Source organism: Triticum dicoccoides, chromosome 2A (genome assembly GCF_002162155.2).
Source record: "Triticum dicoccoides isolate Atlit2015 ecotype Zavitan chromosome 2A, WEW_v2.0, whole genome shotgun sequence".
NCBI lineage: Eukaryota > Viridiplantae > Streptophyta > Magnoliopsida > Poales > Poaceae > Triticum > Triticum dicoccoides.
This window is the reverse complement of record NC_041382.1, coordinates 594241176-594264751: the sequence shown is the minus strand read 5'-3', so window position 1 is coordinate 594264751 and position 23576 is coordinate 594241176. Positions and strand designations below refer to the sequence as shown.

The following is a 23576-nucleotide window of genomic DNA, read 5'->3' as shown; positions in this document are numbered from 1 at the left end:
AGTTTGTAAAATAGAAGGTTTTGAAGTTTGGTGCTTGTTTCTTAGACTTAGTGACAATTCAAGGTTGAAATATGGACTTGTCCAAAACCTAAAGTTAAGCCAAATTTACAAGGTTGAACTGAATCTCTGCCAAATCTAAGATACACCTGTGACCGTGATATGAACGGAGATTCTGCGTTTCTGCTTGCTGCTTGAACTCAGACCACTTCGAGGACCGCACCTTTCTACAGGCCCAACTGAAGGGAACCGTTTGGGAATTATTTCCCTCCTCTCATACGCGATAAGAAAGCCACCACGGCGAAAAAGTGGCGGGTAGATAAGCAGCCATTCTCGAACCATTCGCGCCTATTCCGTTACCATTTCCTGATCTCCGTTCGCATCTCCGATGCCTTCCATGGGCATGGCGTCCACTTCCCTTCTCGCCCCCACCTCCTTCGCCCCGGCCGCCGTCGCCGCCACGGCTCGCCGCAGCTTCTTCAGCCACCGCGGCCCACCTTCCAGTCTCCCCGCGGTCCGCCTCCGCCTCCCCCGCACGTCCTCGCTCGTCGTCTCCGCCTCGGCTTCCCCGCCGCGGTCGCTCGACGCCCTGATCTTCGACTGCGACGGCGTCATACTGGAGTCGGAGCACCTCCACCGGCAGGCCTACAACGACGCCTTCGCGCACTTCGGGGTCCGCTGCCCGCCCGCGGCCGACGCCGACGCGCCGCTGTTCTGGGACGAGGCCTTCTATGACGACCTCCAGAACCGCATCGGCGGCGGGAAGCCCAAGATGCGATGGTACGTCACGCCCGCAAGCTCGAGGCTTCCTTTCGCCTTTCGCGTGTGGCAGTCTGCCTTTTGCGCAATTCCTTCGTGTGCCCTGTGATTGCTTGCTTGGTATTTTGCCTCAGTAATTGCGCTGTGATTGAGTGTTGCTGGCATTTCGATTTCACAATCTGAATTCTTGCTTATCTGCATTGTACGCAGGATGCAGTTGGTCATTAGAATGGTGTGCAAAGTTTAATGTGGCAAGTAGTTACCATTCGAAAAAAAAATGGGGCAAGTAGTCTGAATGGGAATAACTGATTTTGCAGGGCAGGGCATGCTAGGGTCCACATGCTGTTTAAGTAGTTGATGATTAGCGTGTGGATATTGGTTCTGAATTGGTTTGAATCTGTTACAGGTACTTTGGAGAAAATGGGTGGCCTTCTTCAAAGATATTGGAGACAGCACCTTCAAGCGACGAAGACAAGGAGAAGTTAGTTGACGTTATTCAGGTCAGATTCTTTATGTCCTTGGTTCTAAATCAAATGCATTAGCTCCTTATTATCCTTTTTCAAGAGGTACAAATGCTTCGAACCATGTCTAAGAATCCATGAATTTTACAGAAGTACTCTTTTGCAGGACTGGAAAACAGAGAGGTACAAAGCAATAATCAAATCTGGAACTGTAAGTGAAATGTATACATTGAGAAATTCTTACTCATCATCTCATACTGATTTTCAGCTCTGTATGCTAGGTGGAGCCTAGACCTGGTGTTTTGCGGCTGATGGACGAAGTTAAGGGTGCGGTAATACTTATTGCAAGATCTATTTTGCTTTGTGCTAGTGTTTTCCTCATACTGTAAACTGATTTCCAACATAGTATATTTCATTTAATCCTTTTTGTAATGTACACTAGGTGAATTCTTATTTAATGTTCCTATTGAATTACAATAGTATGGGGCTATTTTGAAAGAAATGAGGTGACTTTGGTATATTGGTGTAGGGCATCAAGCTTGCAGTTTGCTCTGCGGCAACTAAAAGTTCAGTGGTGTTGTGTCTTGAAAATCTTCTTGGACTTGTAAGTTGCATTTGACTTAAGGTTGTGTTTCTTATATTTCTGACATGAATTTTATTTCCTCGGTTGAGATTCCATTTCTTTACCATTGTATGGTTTTATAGGAAAGATTCAATGGTCTGGACTGCTTCCTCGCTGGTATAGTTCTGGTTGTTTTTGCTTCTTTCTGATCATGTTTACCATGGCTGTTTTGGGGTTAACTGGCAACAATCACCAAAATGTAAATCAGCGTGCAGGATTGTCCTTACAAAGTTTTCGTACCAGTCATCCTAGTTGTTTTCTTGTTTTATAATTGTGCATTAGTAAAAGTAAAATATGGGTGTGGCTAGGTGTCAGTCGACTGAGACTTAACCAAGTCTCAGTCAAGTGGCATAACATGTAAGAAAGAAAGAATTTTTTTTTTTGCATGGATCTCGATTCAAGATCTCAGGAATATAGCATCGATTGAGGCATAACCAAGTCTCGGTCGACTGAGATCTAGCAAGACTGATAAAATATTACAATGGCTAGTGACAAGATCAAGAAAAAGAAGAAATCAGTGAAATGAATAATATGAAGTCTAGTAACAAGTTGAGATGTGTTTTAGCTTACGTTTTTCACCCGGCTAAGGCCAGATCCTATTTAAATGCACTTGCAATTATTTGTTGTTTGGTAGGTGGTTATATTCTGAAAGCTATGATAAGTGATTCCACGGCATTCAAAATTTTTGATCGTTTCATGTTGCAGGCGATGATGTTAAAATGAAAAAACCCGATCCATCGATATATATTACAGCAGCAAAGGTAGTGAGCACAATTGGAGCAGATCATGTCAAACTTTACTTGAGAATTATTTATTTTTTAAATTCGTTGTGTTAAAGACTTAATTGTTCGATGCAGAAATTAGGATTAGAAAGCAAGAACTGCCTTGTGGTAGAAGACAGTGTCATTGGACTACAGGTAGGTCTTCCAAGTTTTTATTTATCAACTAAACTTATACTCCCTCCGTACTAAAATATAAGATTTTTTTGTAGTTCAATTTGAACTGCAAAAATGTCTTATATTTTGGTACAGAGGTACTAGTACTTTTGAACTCGAGAGATGACTTTCTTTTGACAGGCAGCAAAAGGAGCAGGGATGTCATGTATAATAACATACACACCTTCAACTTCTAACCAAGTAAGATAGAGCTTAGCTACAAAATATTGTTCAGTCTAACAGTCCACATGCTGATCTTCTGAATTTTCTGTAGGATTTCAAGGATGCAATTGCAACCTATCCTGATCTCAGTAATGTGAGGTATGTAATGTCTTATAGTACATTTTAGTTTGTTTCATCTGGTAAAAAAAAACCACACCTGTTAATTCTTTACAGGCTTGAGGACCTGAAGCTACTGCTCCAAGAATCTCTCGTCACTGGATAGTGGAATTTCCTGCTACCTGTTAAACACACCTGTTAATTCAATCCACCCAGGGGTTGGGTGATCCCCACCCCTCACCCAATCCCCACTAATTCCTTCACCCCCACAATCCCTCTACTAAATCACTGCTCGGTTAAACCTCTTGCCCCTCGGGGAGATTTGAATTGTGCATTGCTGTCACAGTGTAGCGGCAACGGTGAAACATTTGGAGTTACAACAACGGCATGCCCAACTGAATTTACAGTAGAACACATGTACTGAACAGGGGCACATATTCAGCATTTCATACGCAGAGAAGCGATTTGAAAAGGAGAAGTGTGAAAACGTAACATTCCAGCTGATTACAGTGATACTGTTGCAGTGAATTATGATCAATTTGATTTGTTCGAAGGAAGCATCAACAAAGCACAATGTTAAGCCTGTTGTCACGCAACTACTATCATTCTCAGCAGTCATTTTCCACTACGGGACGCATCAGCGGAGCAACCGGCGAGCATGCGGGTGCGAAACGCTGACGAGCGAGACGTCGTCGACGACGGGCCCGCAGAGCGTGCCGCTGCTGTCGGACGTGGTGTGGTAGCCGGTGCTGTAGAACACCACCCGGGTGCTGTTCCCCTCGGCCTTGAAGTCGAGCTTGTCGCGCACGAACCCGCCGGTGCCGCGGGACTCGTACGAGACGCGCTTGCCCCCGTACGCCGTGGCCACCTGCACGCTCATGGGCGACGCCGCGCACCTGTTTCCCGCGTCGCCCACCGAGAACTGCAGCCTGTAGGACCTGCCGGGCACGGTGGCCACCTCCTGCACCAGCGCCACCTCCACGCCGGCCACCAGCTCCACGGCGCGGGAGCCGTGCGGCACCCGGAAGTGCGCCGCGTCGATGTACTTGACCACCTTGGAGTAGGACATGATCGCCCACCCCGGCAGCGGCGACGTGGCGTCCTCGTCCATGGGCGGCACCAGCACCCCCCACGGCGACCCCGGCGTCATGTACGGCCCCTCCTCGAAGCCCCCGTTGATCAGCATGTTCTCTGCAGCACAGGTGCAGAGTAGAGTAAGAACTCCGTAACGTGATGAGATTTCGTGGGCGCGGTTAACGACGAGATCGTGTGTGTCTTACGGTGGGTGGCGTGGGGAGGGTTGAGCGTTCTAATGGCGACGGCGTCGACGATGGGGCCGCAGGCGGGGTCGTCCACCTGGTCGTCGCCGTGGTGGATGACGAGCGACACCACGCCCTGCCGGGCCTTGAAGGCCCAGGCGTACGAGTCCCAGCCGCTGCTGGTGTACACCGTCTGGACGGGGAGCTCGCCGCCGGAGGCGTCGCCGGGGACGATGGACACGCTCAGCCTCTCGGACTGGGCGCAGGTGCGCGCCGCGCTGAAGGTGACGGAGTAGTACTTGCCCCGCGTCACGCTGAGCTGGTGCTCGATGGAGGAGTCGGTGCCCAGCCGCACGGCGTGCCTGCCCTCCGGCACCACGAGGACCATGTGGTCCTGCTTCGCCCCGCACTCGATGTACTCCACGAACCCGGTGGCCTTCCAGTGCGGGATCGCGTACTTCCCCGTCACCCTCGAGCCGTTCATCTGGGACCTGTTCGGCGCCTGCTCGAAGTTGCCGTTCAGCAGCGGGCCTGCAGCTTGCATGACAGCACGTATGTCAGGTTAGACGACAATGTAGTAGCTAGCGAGATCCGTAAGAAGATCAAGGAGTAACAATGGCTCTCACCGTCTCCGCCGGAAGCGGCAGCTCGAGCAGCCGCGCAGACGAGCAAGAACAGAACGCCGTTGAGCACCATCTCTCCAGCTGCGAGCCTAACCGGCGTACAGCTCTCTTCTCGGCTACGGGGCAGGTGCTCTCGATCACGGAGTTGCTTAACCGGGAAGGTGCCATCTGGCTCCACTTATAGGCCGACCGTTGAGGCTTCCGGTCAGTTGGGCTGGCGCCGCGAAATGCGGCGGAGCACGAGCGGAGGGGGCTTCGCCTCGCTGGTCCGTCGGCGACGCGCGTGGTGAAATCTGCAGCTGCGGCGGCATTCCCCCTACGTGCGACCACGTGGACTTGAGCGGCGTCTGTGATGATGTTCTGGTTGCCGCGATCACTGCCGCATATGGACGTCGGAGCGGAAGGTTCCGTTTATTCGCTTGGTCGGCCGGCCGGTGCACGCTGGCTCGCCCACGCGCAAGATCGAGGAGGCTGTCAGTGGTGTGGCGCTGCCGCGGGCATCTTGCCAGAGGCGAAACGGGGCGACCGATGCAGCTCGTTCTGGGCAGGATCTCAACTGGGAACCATGGCGACTGGGGAGGGCACACCTGCGTGGACTCTGCTCACATGGCCATTCCGTTCCTTTGTCAACGCTCCTCCGTGCCGCGTGTCGGACAGGGTCGGCCGGGGATCAGCCTCAACTGGCTGGTGGCTACTATTTTTTTTTTTTGAGAAAAGGAAACAAATAACCCTAAACAAGCACAGTTTACATTGTGGTGATAGCCGCCAAGCCGCCAACTGCTTCTTGAGTAATGTCTTCGTTTACAGGGTCGGACGAGATCAGGCTCAGAGAAGGCCGGCTTCCTTCTTTCTTTAAGTCAAAGAGAGGCCGATTTAATAAAAATTAAGGAAAAATTGAAATACGTACAGTGGTTATCTACAAAGAAAAAGAAACAATTAATAAATAGCCCTAAACAAGACACGCTTCAGATTGGGGTGCTAGCCACCAGCCGCTTTTTGAGTAATGTCTTCTTTCACCCATGAAAGCAACATTCAAATATAGGAGTTTTGAAAATGGGGTGGTTTCTAATCCACATTTTGATCTGGATATCAGACTCATCGGACCCTAGAAAGATTTTCTTTTTCAAAATGGAGGCAAATTTTTCAAAATGGACCCATGGCAACAAAGATAGATCGATGAACGCTCCCAATACACTAGGTCTCAACATCGCAGAGGTAGCCCCATTGGTTGGCTACAATGGTCTTCTTTGGTTTAGAGGAATTTCATAGGAAATCTATAGGATAGGAATTTCGTAGGAAATTTTTTTTTGGAGTCCTTTGATTTGTAGGAATGGATTCTTATTCCTATAGGATATGAATCCATCCCTCACATTTCAAATGAAACAAAATGGCCTAGACTCAATGGGAAAATTCCTAGCATATGCATCAAATGTCGTCTCTTTCTTTATAGGAATTGAGATACATGTCATCTCAGGCCTCTTTTGGTTCATAGGATAGGATTATCGTAGGAATAGGAAATTTGTAGGAAATGAGATTACGGTCTTCTTTGGTTTAGAGGAATCTTGTAGGAATTTCATAGGATATGATTTATATAGGGGCTCATTCAGTTTGGAGGAAATCTAAACGTAGGAATTTGAAGTAGTATAGGAATTTGACAGGATGACACTTGCCATCCTAAGGAATTGACTTGCCTCGTTCCTACGCATAAAATGAGCTTTGAGTGGATGTGCAGTTTCCTCCAAAAGCATAGGAAATGAATAGTATTCCTACGAAATTCCTTTACGCATTTCCTACAAACCGAATGCATATATAGGAAATTTTCCTCTGGAATCCTTGTTCCCATGTTTTTCCTATAAAAATCCTCCAAACTGAATGAGGCCCGGAAAAATTCCTTTAGGCCTCTTTTGGTTCATAGGATAGGATTATCATAAGAATAGGAATCTTGTAGGAAATGAGATGACATGTATGTCAAATCCTATGAGTAGGAATAGGAAACAAGATGTCATTTGGTTGACACCAAAGGAATTTTTCCATTGAGTCTAGGCTCTTTTTTATTTTCCTATGAAATATGGAGGATAGGAACTAATCCTATGTAGGAATAGGAATCCATTCCTATGAACCAAAGGGTTCTAAAGGAAAAAATCCTATAAGAATCCTATCCTCTAGAATTCCTATGAAATTCCTCTAAACCAAAGGAGGCCTTAGAGCCCTTTGGTTTGTAGGAATGGAATCCTATTCCTGTAGAGGAATTCTTCCTATCCTCCACATTTCATAGGAAAATAGGGCTCCTTTGATTCAAAGGATTTGCATAGGAATTTTGGAGGATTAAAATCCTTAGGAATTTTTCCTATGTTGGTTGTTTGATTCATAGGTTTGAATCCTATAGGAATTTTTTGTACTACTTCCCATAGGATTTCTAGCATCCACTCAAACCTCTTTGAAAGAATCTTTTGTTTTTCCTGTGATGCAATCAAACAACCGAAAATCATATAGGATTGAGATGAGCATGACATTCCAATCCTATACCTTCTTTGGTTCATAGGATAGGAATTTTATAGGAATAGGAAAATCATAGGAAGTGAGATGACATGCATGTCAATTCCTATAGAGAAAGAGATGTCATTTGGTGCATAGGATAGGATTATTTTCCATTGAGTCTAGGCTAATGTTTTTTTCCTCCAAAATGTGAAGGATTGATTCCTATCCTACATAGAAATAGGAATCCATTCCTACAAACCAAAGGGCTTCAAAGGAATTTTTCCTTTGCAAATCCTATCCTATAGAATTCCTACAAAAATCCTACAAACCAAAGGAGGCCCTATATTTTTCATATTCCCATGTTTTTACAATCCCACGAATCAAAGAGGCCTCAATGGAAAAAAATTATGATGTGAATCAAAGAGCATCTCCTTTCCTATTCCTACTCATAGGATTTGAGATAGATGTCATATCATTTCCTATGATTTTCCTACACTATGAACCAAAAGAGGCCTATATGTATCTCAAATCCTATGAGTAGGAATAGAAAACGAGATGTCATTTGATTCACACCAAAGAAATTTTTTCATTGAGTCCAGGCTCATTTTTATTTTCCTATGAAATGTGGAGGATAGGAACCAATCCTATATAGGAATAGGAATCCATTCTTATGAACCAAAGGGCTCTTAAGGAAAAAAATCCTATGAAAATCCTATCCTCTAGAATTCTTATGAAATTCCTCCAAACCAAAGGAAGCCTTACTTCCTATGATTGTCCTATTCCTACGACATTGCTCTCCTATGAACCAAAGGAGGCCATAGAAAGAAAAGAAAAAAAAAGTAGTACAAGATTACATGCTATCTTGATCAAACACGACTAAAAAGGAATTAAATGCATTCGCTGAAATATCAAATGAGTTCTAATTCTATGAAAATGCACATCCCCTCCCGAAATCCCTTGTAACTTGTTCATCAGAAGTCCTATTGACCCCTGACCCGCGCTGACCGGCCTACGCGCTTTGACCACAGCCACGTCGATTATGGGCCCACTAAGGCGTAATGGCCGGACGTGCATCTTTGCAAAAGAAAAGAAAACAGCAAAGCTGCTACACACCAGAGTAAACAAAAATGTTTTGCCCCTTATTATTATTTTGCTCTTATAAACGAAGCTGGGCAATATGCCAAAGGGTGAAAGGGACTATTTCTTTTGAGCGTATGTATTGGTAGTCGTGACAAATGAGCTAGCTAGAGAGTGTAGGCGACGATTGCTGGTATCGGTTGAGGTCATCCCAGACCAAGTGCTCGACCTCCTCCCACGACGTTGCATTCCTCAGCTCCTTCCACAGGCCAAATATAGCTGCCAAGACGTTGTCGTCGTGCAGTATGCAGTAGCACCTGTAAGCAAGCAGCGCACATCAGAACCAACACACATGTTTCTCCCTTGGACACTCACAACCCAACAAGGATCGATCACAGCTCGCATTGCTTATCATTGTTTGTTTATGTATGTACTTACATCGCGCGATATGATGCGGTGCTGAATTTCGAATTTTGCACCGACTTGTAGATGTCGTCGTTTGATTTCCCTCTGAGGAAAGGAAGCTGATAGCTTCCAAGGTACTCCCTCAGAAGATCAATATCACCACGGAAAACATCCAAGTGCAGCGGAATTAGGTCGCACAGAGGATCCCCTGTTACGATAAACAATATTTGATCGCAATCAAATAAATAGATATAAACTCTTTCTAACAATCTTACATACTCCCTCCGTTCTGAATTACTTGTCTTACATTTGTCTAGATACGAAGGTATCTAGCACTAAAATGAGTCTAGATACATCCGTATCTAGACAAATCCAAGACAAGTAATTCGGAACGAAGGGAGTAGCTTCTAAGACTGCAAACCGGTAGATTTGAGCAGCTCAACTTAAGCATTTTTAAAGATAGTTATCCCATCTCCGATTCAGATGTCAGTGATACATACAAAATTGGTATTTTGTTAAATGTTCACATGACAATAACTTGAACAATGTCAGATTTCCAGGAAACAAAGTAAACCGGCTGCTTACCAATGGACAGATCACTGAAGTCAATAATAAGGATTTCATTCAGTTTCTCCAGATCTCCGTCACCAGTGCTTTTGGTATCAGTGAGGGAACCCATTTCGGGAGCCCTCTGAGTAAGAATGTTATCGTCCATAATATCTGAATGTATCCAAGAAGGGAATGTGTACACCGAGTCACCGTCGCCATCCTAATTGTTCAATCATACCATTAAACACAATGCTCGACCAAGATGCATACAAAGTAGATGAGATTGAAAAATTACCTTAACAAACTTGATTAGAGAACTCATATCAGGAGGGAGATATTCTTCAGCCTTCTCAATTAAAACTGTTGGTACGGTACCACCCCTTCACAAATATGCAAGCAATGTTGAGGTATCAGGCAGTGTATGGAATTTTGTATCAATATAATATAGAACAGGTCAGTACCAAATCAATGTATAGTCATTGCAATTTATATTTTGATTATGTTGAAATGTTAGAATATTAAAGAATGTAATGGTTATTTATTGAATGCCTGCCTCTGCAATGTTTTTGGAACCTAAGTACACTTTCGTAGAGGATTTTAAGTTGCAACTCTATAAGACAATATTCTTCTTAGTCACGTCACATGATTGCAGACACAAAATTGACTTGCAAACTCACAATGTTTCTGGATAAAATAAACTGAGCAACAATGTCCTGTTTTAGTAAAACTTCAAAAATCTGTGCCGAACAAACCTGCTTTAGAAAAAAAATCACTTACCAGTTAGCTAGGTGCTTCTTTATATTATTCTTTCTTCTGTTTAGAGTAGAAATTACTTGTTTCCATTCAGGTGGATCACTGTCTTTCACATTATTGTCCTCTGGTTCGGGTAATGATTCCTCATGTGGAAGGGGTAATAAATGGATATTTCGCATTTGAACTCCCAAGGATGATGCAAGATTCAATAGGTCAGCCTTGGACAATGTATCACGGCTAAGAAAAATGAAGAGTAGAGTAAGCACGTATTTACATAATTAATCAAGTAATTATTCTCATTTTCACCTGAGAAATGAATAAAACTTACACGTGAGCAAAGATATCCCCTTTGCATTTTCTGGTAACCATGTAAGGCCAAATAGGTCTGTTTGAAGATTCAGCTGAACCATCCATTCCAAACTGTTGTTTGCTCCATAACCCAAGAGGAAAACAGCTGTTTGCATAAGAAAGCTCCAGAGGATAGTATTTAGCCAAAACATCTGGCATTCCTTTTCCATTCCATGGGACTGTTCTGTAGACGCCATCTTCGTACACAAGAAAGCCACTTGCAATGATCTCAGGGATGTGGTTGACCAAAGGCGAGCCAACTTTTCGCAGAAGATCATAGAACTCAAGCTGCATCAAGAAAGGGATCAAAATCGTGAGTGTTGCACTCAATTTTATTAAGTTGCAGAACCAATGCAACAATACCTCTGTGCCTAAACCATGGGCAGAATAACCCAAGCCTCCTTCAGCATTGATTTTAATCACATTGTCAGAGACAATGAAGACCTGAAAATTGTGGTACATGTTATATTCACATACCATGCAGCGATGAGTGTATATGAACTGCAATTTGACACTAACTGGCATCAAAGAATACATCTTAGAATCTCAGATATGTTTAATGTCTTGGGGATTGGCGCATAGCAGTGAGCAATTATGTATACAGTAACAAGTAAACCAAGATATTCTGTATGAATCAGTTTCTGTGAGTGATATTTATGGAGTAAGTATTTCGAACCAACACGAATTACATGATACTAACATGCCAGAATTGTTTATCGACAGTTCTAAATCTGAGACAGCTAGTAAAAGTAAGTGTATACTTACTGGGTTGCTACCTGTCCCAACAGGAAGCTTCTCATCCTCTGACGGTGCCGGTAAACTATGGCATGCCCTTATTTCCTCTAAGCATGCATACCATTTGTCCACATTTATTGCTAGGCATGCACCCTACACAAATAAACATATATATTGGCAGAAGGAACAGACCATTATCAAGAAATAGATACATAAACCACATGGTAATTTCATAAAAAAGATTGACATAGTAAAATTTTATGTAAATGATGGAACAAAGCTCACCTTCCATATTAGTCCTCTCAGTTCAGGTTTAAGAACCCATAGCCTACGCAGCCATTCTCTTGCTTCTCTCTGGCCAATTGGATTAGTAGGACTCCAGACAGAAGTATAGTGATCTTTTTCTTTCTCAAGGAATTGAGATAAGAAACCTATATCATATGAGAAAACTTGGTTCTCCAAACTTTTGTCGACGTCTGAGAACTCAAATGAAGAACACTGACTTTCACTGTTTGAATCTCTTACAGACCCTGAACCTTTCAGTCTTTCTTCTGTACAGGTCATGTCATTGTGGTTCGATGTAATTGTTCCAGGTGGATGATTTTCTATATCTCTAACAGATTTTCCCGGAACAGCAAGTAAGCCAGCACGACAAACTCCTTTGTGACAGTGACCAGGTGCCATGTCTAGACATACATGCTCAAAATTTGATTGATTGACAAAATTCTGTGTAACTGCAACTGTCGTCTCAAGGTTTAAAACACAATGCCACCATCCACTAGGAACAAATATAGTCTCTCCTGGCAATTGTGTGCATTCCAGTGGCTTCTCATGTTCGGCAAGATGAGGATAGATATCAAGCCACCACTGCAAAGGATCAAAATAATGTGAAACGATATGGGGTAAAGTTTGGAGAAAAGCAAAAACAGTAATAAGTTCATTACCTGCAAAGATGTTGGAGTCTCAATGTCAACATCACCATCTTCAGCACTTACATGTACTGTGACACCACCAGGCACTCTTCCTGGAGGGTACAGTGCCCATCTATGAAATAAGGTGGAAATCATTAGTGGAAACACAAATTCTTGCTCCTTCCAAATTTTCAGCATTGTACAACATAGGACAGTCAGCTTTAACAAGTCAAGAGGAGTACAAGTTAAGGTTGTATAGCATATCCTCGCACAGTTCACAGTATAGGTCTATGGTTCTAAAGTTCCAATTCAAAATACAAAGCATGCACCCAAGTTGAATCACATCTCTCTATTGCCCTTGGTTATCTTCCGTCTCTGTTCAACATATATGACATGATTCTCTCTCACTCCCAAGACATAACTATGGGCATCCTGACTAAATTTGTCAATCGTTAATTCAACTCGCCCAGTTGGCTGATTATTTCTGCACGACTGTTTTTTCACATCTGACTTTAAAATAAGCAACACACAGAACAGCACCCAGTCACCCACAAGCTGCACCAAAATAGAAGCACTGCAATGACCGTAAGGATCCAATAGGCCAGAAATGTTGCACAAGATCCATGCACATTTGTTTAACTGCTACTAGATTTCAAATATACAACTACGTGGTGAGTACCACAGCTTGAGTGCACTATCGAGTAACACCTACGCACACGTATATAAAACAAACGGTCCAACCTTTTTCGGCCACAAAGAAGAGTATTCCACGCACTGGTTAATCCTGGATCAACATGCCAAGAGGCACCTGATCTTTCTGGTCCAATGATGAACCATCTGAAAGCTGGTCTTTGTTCATAATCCAAGACATCAAAAAGATCTTCTTGAAATAAATGAGGGACTCTGTAATCTTCCAATAGTGCTGGTGCTGACTCTCCAAACTGTAACAATTTTCTGAACTAAGTTTCTTCTTTATTTTCATAACTTCAGTAGTAAATGAAATGAAGTGATGATTACCTTATCATCAAATATGTAAAGAGGGTCTTCATCATGCTGGAGTTCCATGTAAGAAACGTAGTCTTTCAGTTTCATTATTATCTTCTTAGGGCTTCTTTGTGATATCCTAAATGTAACTTCACCATAATCATGTACCAGTTGCTGCATCGACCATTTCGTTCTCGCTGGCCAGGATTCAGCCAGCTTACCAAGCAAAACCTAGTTGTGCAATACCACCAATATATTTCAGATAAAAATCATTGCAAAACAATAATGTAGAAAATCCACATGTTATAAATCTGAATTAAAAGCAAAAGCTAACTCAATTCTTACTGGGCCTTTTCCATCATACTGAGAACGGAAATGATCCAAAGAAAGATCATCCTTTCTTTCCACATGGCCATTGTCAAAGGAATAACTACTCAAAGTAGTAAAACATCTATACCATCTCCTGTATAAGTACAATGAGTTGAATCCTGCATGAAAATAAGTATGAATAGGGAAATAAAAAAGGCAAACACAACAAACATAAAGTAGATGTACCATACCATCAAAATGACGAGCCTTCTGCTCAAGCTCACTATTTTCGGAGCAAAGATTAAGCCTGAAAATGAAGCAATCCAACCTTTTCAGTGGTAATCATTGGTCAACTTAGGATTGTTTTCAAAATACAGAAGGTTACACGACAGATAGAATGGTGATATACCTAGACAACGTTGTTTTCTTCCAAGAACCTTTGTACTCAAAATGACCACCAACGGAAAGATATTTACTCATCCAGAGAGGTTCCTCGTTGCAAAGTATGTACATGACACTGCAAAGTGCAAAATGATTTCAGATACTGCGTCATCCTACCACCGTTTTAAGGTAGAAACACAGACATGATGTCTTAGCTCATGATCTCTAGATAATGACAATGTCAAACATCAGGAACTACCCTCTGGTCCCCTAAAACCTGTTGTTTTGGACACGGACACGGTCTTTAAAATACAGTTTTGACCTTTAGTGTCTTTAAAGTACATCCATAAAATCCAAAAGAATCATACATCATGGAAATACTTCTCAAGATCAATTCAGTGATGTTCAGGTATCTAATATAAATATTCATGAAGATATTGGCAGCCAAAATTTCCGAAAAGGCTCTACCTTTGTCTAAAACGTCCGCTTTTACAGGACCGCAGGAGTACGATTCTGTGCTCGTCCAGTCTAAAATAGGTGACTGTTTAGTGTCCTGCACACAGAAACATGAAAGAAATGTGTGCTTCATGATTTCTGTCTATCTAGCCGTATAATCTCTCCGTTCCTAAATATTTGTCTTTTTAGAAATTTCAAATGGACTACCACATACGGATGTATATAGACATATTTTAGAGTGTAGATTCACTCATTTTGCTCCATATGTAGGGCCTGTTTGGTTCACACCTAGGTCAGCCCCGCCAAAATCGGGCTCGCCAAATTATTGGCAAAGGATTTCGCCGCCTCCGTCTCGCCAGCGTGCAGGCATTAAAGTTGAACGAATGACCAAAAAATTGGCGTGGGCAGGAAACTTTCGCTACGAACCAAACGGACACCGTTACTTATGGTCAACGCCAAAAGTTTGGTAAGGCAGCCTCGGGCTGCAATCCAAACAGCCCCGTAGTCACTTCTTGAAATCTCTAGAAAGACAAATATTTAGGAACGGAGGGAGTAGTTATGTTTTAACTGCTACTACCAGTCTAGTATAAACGATTACTAATACCAATAAGCATTTAGCATAAACATGTGGTGGATTGTTATTTGATAAGAAAAGGAAGCATTTGAGAAACAAAACAACTTGCTAACATCTACTTCGGCCCAGAGACAATACTCTGTCTCTGGTAGTAGCTTCAATTTCCACTCGAGTTGAGTGACCACCATTAAAATCAAAAATCAAACCTCAGCACCCACATTCTTAACTAATACATGGAGCTAACTGCAAAACAGAGGAGAAATGAACAGAACAGAGAGAGAGAGAGAGAGAGAGAGAGAGAGAGAGAGAGACGCGGCGACCTGCTGACGCATGCGAGGCGGCCGATGTCGGTGGGCTGGAGGAGGTCGACGACGGCGCAGAGCAGCTCGTCGGGGAGCACCGCCAGGCCCCCCAGCGCGGCGCCCCTCCGGTCGTTCCCCGCCGATTCCATTGCCGCGCCGGCGACCGGGCCGGGTCGGTGGGCCTGCTTTGCTGGGTATGGGTGCGTGCCGGGGTCAGAATAGTAGTATCATCGGTGGGATGCGGTGGGCTGGAAGAATTCGTTTATTTATAGTGGCGAGCTTTTTTGAAAAGCGTGGACGCGTATTGGATTCGCCGATACGGCCTGTCGACCCCATCATTTTGGGTCGCGTAACACAGAAATCCTGTAAACTGGGCGGGAAAGCATGGTTCATCTGAGGCGTGCGCCGGCACCGTACGCGTGTCCCGAGTGACATGCAATTGATGCTCCGATTCTATTCCGTTTTATTCAGCTTATTTTATTTTCTTTTGGTTAGTGACCGCCGAATCTTGCACCACTTTGCATTCTATTCTTTTCACACGCACGAAAAATGTCATATGCAGCTACGGACGAAGGCATGGGTAGAAGAACGTTTTTTCTATTACACCATTCCATGATTAAACTAGCACAATAGCTAAATGTAAGTCGCCTGAAAATAAAATTTAGGTCGGTCATGATAGATCACTGGATCGGTTAGGGTTAGGAATTCTCCGGTAGACCTACCTTCTGCTTGAGTTGACGAGCTCGATCCAGCGCCGGCCATGATGAAGTAGGCAAGGTGACGATGTGGATAGGGAGTGGATGGCGGCGGTGGCGGAGCTTCCCGTGAGCGCCGCGCTAACCCTAAATCAGAAGGGATTGTCGATGGGGGTTGTGGCAGCGATTAACCTCGTAAGTCGTGCCCCGGCCCTCACCTCTGTTTATATAGCACGGGTCACAGGGGCCCACCAACCATGGTTTGGTTGGGCGCCCCCGATCAGGGCGCGAGTCAAGGGCCCGTTCGACCCGTTGGGTTCAAACGGGATAGAGATCAACCTAACATTCTCCCCCTTGATCTCAACTTTACTTTTAACTTTATACTTTCTAGTTTATTTGATTCATCATATATTGGTACATAGAGCATGTTTCATCGTCACAGCTTAATTGCCGTTAGAATCATACAGCTACAACATACGTTATGTTCAGAAGCAAATTCTGTTCCTTTTGGGCCTATCCAGAAATCATAAGGCTTTCCCTTAAACCCATGCCGGTTAAGTGTTCCTTGAACACATTGGGTGGTAAGCCTTTCGTTAGCGGATCCGCAAGCATATTCTTTGTCCTTATATGCTCGAGACTTATAGTTTGATCCTGGATTTTATCTTTCACAACATAATACCTTATCTCTTAGAAAGGCTCGCCGGTGATCTATTAGGGTGGCAGGCTCGCCGGCGATCTGTATATTTTAGGGTCGCAAGCTCGCCGACGATCCATCTTAGGGGGGTGGGTGGGTGCAGGTTTGCCGGAAAATTTTGATCATGACCGGGATTAGAGGAATGGTTGGGGACGGCGGCAGCATGACAATACGGGGCAGTTGAGGGGAGGGCGTGATGGCGAAGCTGGTGCGGGAGCGCTGCCGCCGCGGGCGTCGGCAGGCGGTTTGGCCGGGGGTACGTCGGGCGGATTAGGGAAGAAGATGAACAAGAGGTTTGGCAGGAGGTTGGAAAAAAAAATCATCTGGCCTTCATTTTGCATCTGACGGCTTTCAATCGACTGACCCAAAAACCATTTTCAGCTACTGCCATCTTGCATCCCTCCGCATAAGTAAACCCGTTCCTAAAACTTTTTCGATAAAGGGAAACCCGTTCCTAAAAAAATAAGTAACGAATAAAATGTGTAGTGGTACAATTGCCAAGCCAGCACGGCCACGGATGATACACTGTGTTCCAGACGCAATGTAACAGCCGTGTCAGCCTCGGGAACGAACGAACGCATCAGCGAAGCAACCGGCGGGCAGGCGTCGGCGGAACGCAGACGAGCGAGGCGTCGTCGACGACGGGCCCGCAGCGGGTGCCGCTGCTGTCGGACTTGGTGTGGTAGCTGGAGCCGGAGAACACCACCTTGGTCCGGCTATGGATCGCCGTGAACTCGAGCGAGGCGCGCGTGGTGCCCCCGCCGTAGCCGTCGGAGCGGTGCACCACGGTCTTGCTCCCGCCCGCCGTGGAGACCAGCACGCGCATGGGCTGTTCGTCGCTCGACTCGCACCGGTTGCCGGCGTTCCCGACCGAGAACTCCAGCCTGCACGCGCTCCCCGGCGCGGTCTCCACCTCCTGCACCAGCGCGGCCTCCCCGCCGGACACCAGCTCCACGGCGTAGGAGCCGTGCGGCACCGCGTAGTGCGGCGAGTCCACGTACTTGATGACCTTGGAGTAGGACATGATCATCCACCCCGAGATCGGCGAGATGTGGGTCTCGTCCCTGTTGGGCACCAGCACCCCGAATGGTGACCCCGGCGCGATGTACGGCCCCTGCTCGAAGTCCCCGTTCCTCAGCAAGTTATCTGGACAAAATCGCACAGAGAGAGTCAGGTAAATGGCTGATCTGACATCTCGAAAGTTCATGCATGAGATTGTGTCTTACCGCCGGTGGCCTGAGGAGGGTAGAGCGTCTTGATGGCGACGGAGTCGATCATGGGGCCGCAGGCGGGGTCGTCCTCGTGGACGGGGTTGTGGATGGTGAGCGTCATGACGTCGTTCGTGGCCTGGAAAGCCCAGCAGTAGGAGTCCCAGCCGCTGCTGGTGTACACCGTCTGGATGGAGATCTCGTCGGACGCGTCGCCGGGGACGACCGACACGGTCAGCTTCTCGTACTGGGCGCACGTGCGCGCCGCGCTGAAGGTGACGGAGTACTGCGTGCCCGGCGCCACGCTGAGCTGCTGGTGGATGGAGCCGTCCTCGCCCAGCCGCACGGCGTGCGAGCCCTCCGGCACCGTCAGGATCATGTCGCCCTGCGTCTGCCCGGACTCGATGTACTCAACGTGCCCGGTGATCTTCCACTGTGGGATGGCGTTCGCCCCCGTCACCCTCGAGCCGTCCATTTGGAACCTGTCCGGCGAGTCCTCGAAGTTGCCGTTCGGGAGTGGGCCTGTAGCGTAACATGACAGTGTTAGAGACAGAAGCTTGTGCTGCATGTAAGGGCATCTCCAGCCGCGTCCCAGGAAGGCCTCCCAGTCGTTTTTTTCTGCGCCGGCGTCGAAAAATCGGCCCAGTCGCGTCCAGGAGCCCGATTTTCGCCGGCTTGAGCCGAAAACAGCGCCGGCGGATCTAGGCCGAACCCGGGGCGCTGGGGGGTGCCCGGGGGCGCCGGGGCGAACTGTTTTGGCGCGAAACAGCCGCGGGCTCGTCGCGTCAGCGACTCTACCCTCTTCTCGCCCCTTCATCATCCTCATCGCCTCGTTTCCCGCGGCGAATCAATGCCAAAGCTGCCGCGCTGCCGCGCCGGTCAGCCTGCGCCATTGATGTCTCACGGGTGGCGCAGTGAAGACCGGATGACGCGCGTCCCTCGCCCTCCCTCGCCCGCCACGCGTACTCACGGCGGCTCGCGCACGCGCGGCGCCTCGGCCTATATAAGACGCGCCCCAGCGCACTCGGTGACTCGCACTCTCTCGCCGTCGTCGTTCCTCCCTCTCCTCTCTCTCGCCGTCTCCAGTTCATCACACCCATTGCCGAGCGCTTCCCAGGCGACGGCGCGGCGGCGAACGGCTTCGACCGCCGCCATCTTCACGAGAACGAGGCTCGCCTCCTTTTCGAGGCCGAGTACCCGGTCCCGCCGGACATGCGGGTGCCCGGGGCGTGGAGGATCAGCGCCGGCGGCGTGCCGGTGCCCCCGATACCCACCGGCGCGGCGCGGCGTGCGGAGATCGCACGCATCCGCTCGTCCCTGCCGCGTGCGGCGAGGGAGGGGCCACGGTACGTCCCCTACATCCCGCTCTGGGAGCCTTATTTCCGTCGCTGTCACGCCGAGCAGCTCGAGGCCACCAACGGCGTCGAGCCCTCCGGCAGGCTCAACGCTGTCGGCCAGCGTCGGTGGTGGGGCGTGCCTGGGCGCACGTTGGAGGCCGTCCTCGAGTACATCGACGGCCGCAACATGCCGCGCCTCGAGTACTCCGCTCCCCCGTCCTTCCCACGCCGCCGGGGAAGCTCCTGGACCCCGAGGCGCATGGAGACCGGGGGGTCCTCCTCCTCGTTCGGCGGCTCCCCCTGCCTCCACCTCCGCCCCGTCAAGCCGGAGCCCCAGGGCACGCCTGTCAGCGCGCGCACCCGCAGCTCGGCGTCCGCATCGGCGACAACGCTTCCCCCACCGGCCGCTTCGTCCTCGTCGAGCCCAAGCCGGAGCCCGGCCTCCCCGTGGAGTACGAGGAGATAGCCCGGCGTGGCTTCTCCGACGAGGACGCCCTGCGGTGGGCGCGGGACGACTACCTCCGCGACGAGATGGTCCGGCAGCGCTGGGCCCTGGAGGAGATCGCCGCCCGCAAGCGTGGGCGCGAGGACGAGCACGGCGTCGTGGTCCTCGACAGCGACGACGACGACGACGACGCCCCCAGACCGTCCAACCCGCTGCGCCAACCGGGGGAGGGATGCAGCAGGGACGGCGGAGGCGTCGGCGGGGGCGACGACGACGACGACGATGCCGGCGATGACTACACGCGGTTCTACAGCCTCCTCGGCATGTAGAACCGCGTGGGCGGGCGGCGAGGCGGCCGGCGAGGAAGACGACGGGGGTAGCCCGCGGTTGTTTTTCCTTTTTTTTATAAAATATGTTTAAATTTGAACGAACTCGAACATGTTTGCGTTGTGTTTGCGCCGAATTTAAACACTTTAAAAACCCGTGGAGGGCCGCGACTGAAGGCATCATGCCCTCAGTGCGCGATTTAGCGCCGGTGCATTCCCAGGAGGCTATTTTTTGCCCCTCCTCGAGGGCCAACGGCCGGATATGCCCTAAGAAAACTACTAGTATAACATAAACAGTCAACGCCAGCATTTTGGGAGAAGCCACGCTCTGTCTTCTAGCATAGCTGATGCTTAAAAAGTTCGCTAATCTTAGTAGCCCCTCTAAATCTAAGCTGAGCGATTACACGTTTCTATGTAACAAATTATAGTGACACTACTCCTGTGCAATCGCGCGACAATTAACACTAAACTTTCTTACAGTGAGTTAACCGACACTAGTTTCATTGACAACCTAGCTAGCAGGCTGGCATGATCATTAGTATTCACTAAGAACATCGAGAAGACGACAACAATGACAAGTTAGCAAATTAGACTCCCAGTATGAATCCGGCAGTCCATTCCACTCCATTAAATTATGAACCAAGCTACTAGTAGCATGCATGGAACATGTAAGTAACTTTTGTGCGTGTGGCTCTCACCATCGCCGGCAGAAGCAGCTCGAGCAGCCGCGCAGACGACCAAGAACAGCAGCGCGCCCTTGATCGCCATCTTCTCCCGCTCTTCACCTCCTAGATCGGCTAATGTACCTCGCAATCTTCCTTCCTCGCGCTTTGGAGTAGTTCTCTCGAGCTTCTACGTGTCGGGGAGAGAGCTTATCTGGGAAGTCACCGTTGCACTTGCGGTCCACTTATAGGGGGCGCGACGAGGAGGAATAATAACGGGCCGATCGATCGGCTGGGCGCCGCGGAACGCGCCGGGGTCGTCGCGCGCTGCACGAGGCCACGAGAAGGGCACCGCCCTCCTCTCCACCTGGCCACTGATTCGATCCGTCGGATGCGGCCACGGGCGGTGAAAAATGGCCTCGATCGCCGGCCGGCGCTTATTATCAGTTGGTGGTACGACGTAGTACGTGTGGCTGCAGGCGCAACGGCGTGCGTTCACGTGGACTTGTGCGGCATCTGCAGGCCGATGGAATGGAAGGATCCCGCTGTCTCCTCGATCGATCGATCGATTGGCTGGGCGCCAGGTATCCGGGCGATCACGTAGCGTTCATGTGGATTTTGATCTGCAGCGGTGGCATCATTTACGAGTCGTCGCAGCTTGAGCTCCCTCCAAGGACAGCTTATAAGATGCTTGACGCTGGAGTCAACTTTGCGCCCTGTCAGAAGGGCGCGTGCATATCTGAATCGAAACAGTACGCACTGATGGTCCACTAGTATCATTTAAAAACAAGGACCATAATAACATTACCACCGTTCCAAAATTAAAGGACTCGGATTTGCCTAAATATGAATGCATCTTCTTTTTTGCAATGGAATTGGAAGCTTTATTAGTGAAGGATCGTAAGGTTACAGTCTGCCCGTAGGCTAGATAAAAGGAAATCTAGGCTTGCATCAAGCCAGCTCTCAGTGCCATCAGGTGAACAAGCAAAGCGAGCATACTGATGGGCTGGAACATTTGAATCCCTACCAACATGAGTAACCGTGAGAGAAGCAAAACTAGCACCGATCTTCTCTAATTCCTTCAAGACAAACGCCCCAATTCACCATGAATTATTGTGTGATTTTCATAGATTGACTAACTCCAAGCAGTCAATCTCCAAGATCACATGTGAGAAGCTACGAAGTTGAGCAAAGATCATTCCTTCACGAAGGGCGAGAAGTTCAGCAGTAAAAGGATCAGTAACACCCTGCAATGGTTTACTCCAGGCTCATAGGAACGCCAAGTGTGAGCGAGCCACACCTCCGGCCCCTCCTTTTCGTGGCTTCGACACTCATGGCCCCATTAGTGTTTATAGTTACCCAACCTACTTCGCGTGGTCGCCAACACTGAGCAGCCGCTGCTATCTTGTGCTATGGAGGAAGATCCAGAATCGCCAATGTCTCATGAACCCATTTTATAGCTTGTGCTGGGTCATAACCTTCACAATCGCGAGTCCAACAATTACGTGATGTCCAAATGTTGTGCATGATCGTGATAACTTTGCAGCGCTCATCTTCTGTTAACAAAGAGTCCAGCAAGATGTCTCGCGCCCATGTATCTGGATGCAGATGAGGCGAGTGGAGCAGAAATATGTCCCTTGTTGCTATCCAAAACTTTTTTGCATGAGTGCAATGTATCATCACATGTTGCATGTTCTCGTTGAGGGAGTCCTGGATTAGGGGGTCTCCGAACAGCCGGACTATATCCTTTGGCCGGACTATTGGACTGTGAAGATACAAGATTGAAGACTTCGTCCCGTGTCCTTATGGGACTCTACTTGACGTGAAAGGCAAACTAGGCAATACGGATATGCATATCTCCTCCTTTGTAACCGACCTTGTGTAACCCTAGCCCCCTCCGGTGTCTATATAAACCAGAGGGTTTTAGTCCGTAGGACAATATACAATCATACCATAGGCTAGCTTCTAGGATTTAGCCTCTCTGATCTCGTGGTAGATCAACTCTTGTAATACTCATATCATCAAGAAAAATCAAGCAGGACGTAAGGTTTTACCTCCATCAAGAGGGCCCGAACCTGGGTAAACATCGTGTCCCCTGCCTCCTGTTACCATCCGTCTTAGACGCACAGTTCGGGACCCCCTACCCGAGATCCGCCGGTTTTGACACCGACATTGGTGCTTTCATTGAGAGTTCCACTGTGTCGTCACCATAAGGCTTGATGGCTCCTTAGATCATCGCTAGCGATGCGGTCCAGGGTGAGGCTTTCCTCCCCGGACAGATCTTCATATTCGGCGGCTTTGCACTGTGGGCCAATTCGCTTGGCCATCTGGAGCAGATTGAGAGCTACGCCCCTGACCATCAGGTGAGATTTGAAAACTTGAACTACACGGCCGACATCCGTGAAGACTTGATCTTCGACGATTTCGGGCCCATGTCGGACGCGCCGTACAGTCCCGATGAGCATGACGTAACTCTGCCGTCGGACAGTGTTCGGGAGATCGCGTCCGCAGCTACTCCGTCCATCAATCTGGAGCAAGTCGCGCCATCCGAGAGCAGAGGGATGGACCCTGCCATGGAGGCCGCACTCTCAGTGGCGATAGAGCCGGATACTGACTTCACCCCTTACGAGAGCCGTGTCGCCGAACCACTGGATTCATCTCCGGCCATGGACTCCGAGCTGCTCATATCCGTGCCCGTCGAGTCCGACTGGGCGCCGATCATGGAGTTCACCTCCGCGGACATCTTTCAGCACTCACCCTTCGGGGATGTGCTAAACTCATTAAGGTCTCTCTCCCTGTCAGGAGAACCTTGGCCGAACTATGTCCGGCTAGAATGGGATGCGGACGACGAAGAAATTCGCGGCCCACCCACCACCCACTTAGTAGCCACTGTCGACGACTTAACCGACATGCTCGACTTCGGCTCCGAAGACTTCGACGGCATGGACGATGAAGCCAGAGACGAACAGGATCCACCGCCCTCGGGGCACTGGACCGCCACCTCATCATATG

General features: G+C 48.1%; 4 protein-coding genes across 4 annotated transcripts; 1 reads left to right on the top strand and 3 right to left on the bottom strand.

Annotated features, from left to right (window-relative positions):
* The first annotated feature begins 316 nt into the window (after nucleotides 1-316).
* LOC119355592 (haloacid dehalogenase-like hydrolase domain-containing protein At4g39970) lies at nucleotides 317-3584 on the top strand. The gene is made up of 11 exons (XM_037622415.1): nucleotides 317-777; nucleotides 1163-1256; nucleotides 1384-1428; nucleotides 1499-1549; nucleotides 1747-1821; nucleotides 1923-1956; nucleotides 2545-2600; nucleotides 2697-2756; nucleotides 2916-2975; nucleotides 3049-3095; nucleotides 3171-3584. Exons 1-11 carry the CDS (start codon nucleotides 386-388, stop codon nucleotides 3217-3219), a joined length of 963 nt encoding a protein of 320 aa, XP_037478312.1. The 5' UTR covers nucleotides 317-385; the 3' UTR covers nucleotides 3220-3584.
* A 78-nt stretch (nucleotides 3585-3662) lies between these two features.
* LOC119355590 lies at nucleotides 3663-5092 on the bottom strand. The gene is made up of 3 exons (XM_037622414.1): nucleotides 4939-5092; nucleotides 4334-4843; nucleotides 3663-4244 (listed from the first exon to the last, which is right to left on the bottom strand). Exons 1-3 carry the CDS (start codon nucleotides 5006-5008, stop codon nucleotides 3691-3693), a joined length of 1134 nt encoding a protein of 377 aa, XP_037478311.1. The 5' UTR covers nucleotides 5009-5092; the 3' UTR covers nucleotides 3663-3690.
* Nucleotides 5093-8340: 3248 nt separating this feature from the next.
* Nucleotides 8341-15421, bottom strand: LOC119355589 (F-box protein At1g78280-like). The gene is made up of 16 exons (XM_037622413.1): nucleotides 15216-15421; nucleotides 13894-14001; nucleotides 13736-13791; nucleotides 13521-13663; nucleotides 13209-13406; nucleotides 12933-13132; nucleotides 12225-12324; nucleotides 11566-12147; nucleotides 11311-11433; nucleotides 10909-10989; nucleotides 10526-10833; nucleotides 10222-10434; nucleotides 9740-9824; nucleotides 9481-9664; nucleotides 8929-9103; nucleotides 8341-8807 (listed from the first exon to the last, which is right to left on the bottom strand). The coding sequence occupies exons 1-16, from the start codon at nucleotides 15344-15346 to the stop codon at nucleotides 8654-8656; spliced, it is 2841 nt and encodes a 946-aa protein (XP_037478310.1). The 5' UTR covers nucleotides 15347-15421; the 3' UTR covers nucleotides 8341-8653.
* Nucleotides 15422-16894: 1473 nt separating this feature from the next.
* Nucleotides 16895-20766, bottom strand: LOC119355588. Its single transcript, XM_037622412.1, has 3 exons — nucleotides 20601-20766; nucleotides 17813-18316; nucleotides 16895-17732 (listed from the first exon to the last, which is right to left on the bottom strand). The coding sequence occupies exons 1-3, from the start codon at nucleotides 20668-20670 to the stop codon at nucleotides 17167-17169; spliced, it is 1140 nt and encodes a 379-aa protein (XP_037478309.1). The 5' UTR covers nucleotides 20671-20766; the 3' UTR covers nucleotides 16895-17166.
* Between the last annotated feature and the right edge of the window lie 2810 nt (nucleotides 20767-23576).

Bases quoted from the DNA above. Each gene is read 5' to 3' on its own strand.
- LOC119355589 (XM_037622413.1), bottom strand. From the start codon at position 15,346: ATGGAATCGGCGGGGAACGACCGGAGGGGCGCCGCGCTGGGGGGCCTG. The intron at 12,325-12,932 runs GTTGGACCGTTT...CTTATTTCATAG, and splicing joins CTTCTTTGTGGCCGAAAAAG to ATGGGCACTGTACCCTCCAG. The intron at 10,435-10,525 runs GTAAGTTTTATT...CATTTTTCTTAG, and splicing joins GGGGATATCTTTGCTCACGT to CCGTGATACATTGTCCAAGG.
- LOC119355592 (XM_037622415.1), top strand. From the start codon at position 386: ATGCCTTCCATGGGCATGGCGTCCACTTCCCTTCTCGCCCCCACCTCC. The intron at 1,550-1,746 runs GTAATACTTATT...ATATTGGTGTAG, and splicing joins TGGACGAAGTTAAGGGTGCG to GGCATCAAGCTTGCAGTTTG. The intron at 1,957-2,544 runs GTATAGTTCTGG...TTCATGTTGCAG, and splicing joins TCTGGACTGCTTCCTCGCTG to GCGATGATGTTAAAATGAAA.
- LOC119355590 (XM_037622414.1), bottom strand. From the start codon at position 5,008: ATGGTGCTCAACGGCGTTCTGTTCTTGCTCGTCTGCGCGGCTGCTCGA. The intron at 4,844-4,938 runs GTGAGAGCCATT...TGCAAGCTGCAG, and splicing joins TGCCGCTTCCGGCGGAGACG to GCCCGCTGCTGAACGGCAAC. The intron at 4,245-4,333 runs GTAAGACACACA...CCTGTGCTGCAG, and splicing joins CCCTCCCCACGCCACCCACC to AGAACATGCTGATCAACGGG.
- LOC119355588 (XM_037622412.1), bottom strand. From the start codon at position 20,670: ATGGCGATCAAGGGCGCGCTGCTGTTCTTGGTCGTCTGCGCGGCTGCT. The intron at 18,317-20,600 runs GTGAGAGCCACA...GTTACGCTACAG, and splicing joins AGCTGCTTCTGCCGGCGATG to GCCCACTCCCGAACGGCAAC. The intron at 17,733-17,812 runs GTAAGACACAAT...GATTTTGTCCAG, and splicing joins CCCTCCTCAGGCCACCGGCG to ATAACTTGCTGAGGAACGGG.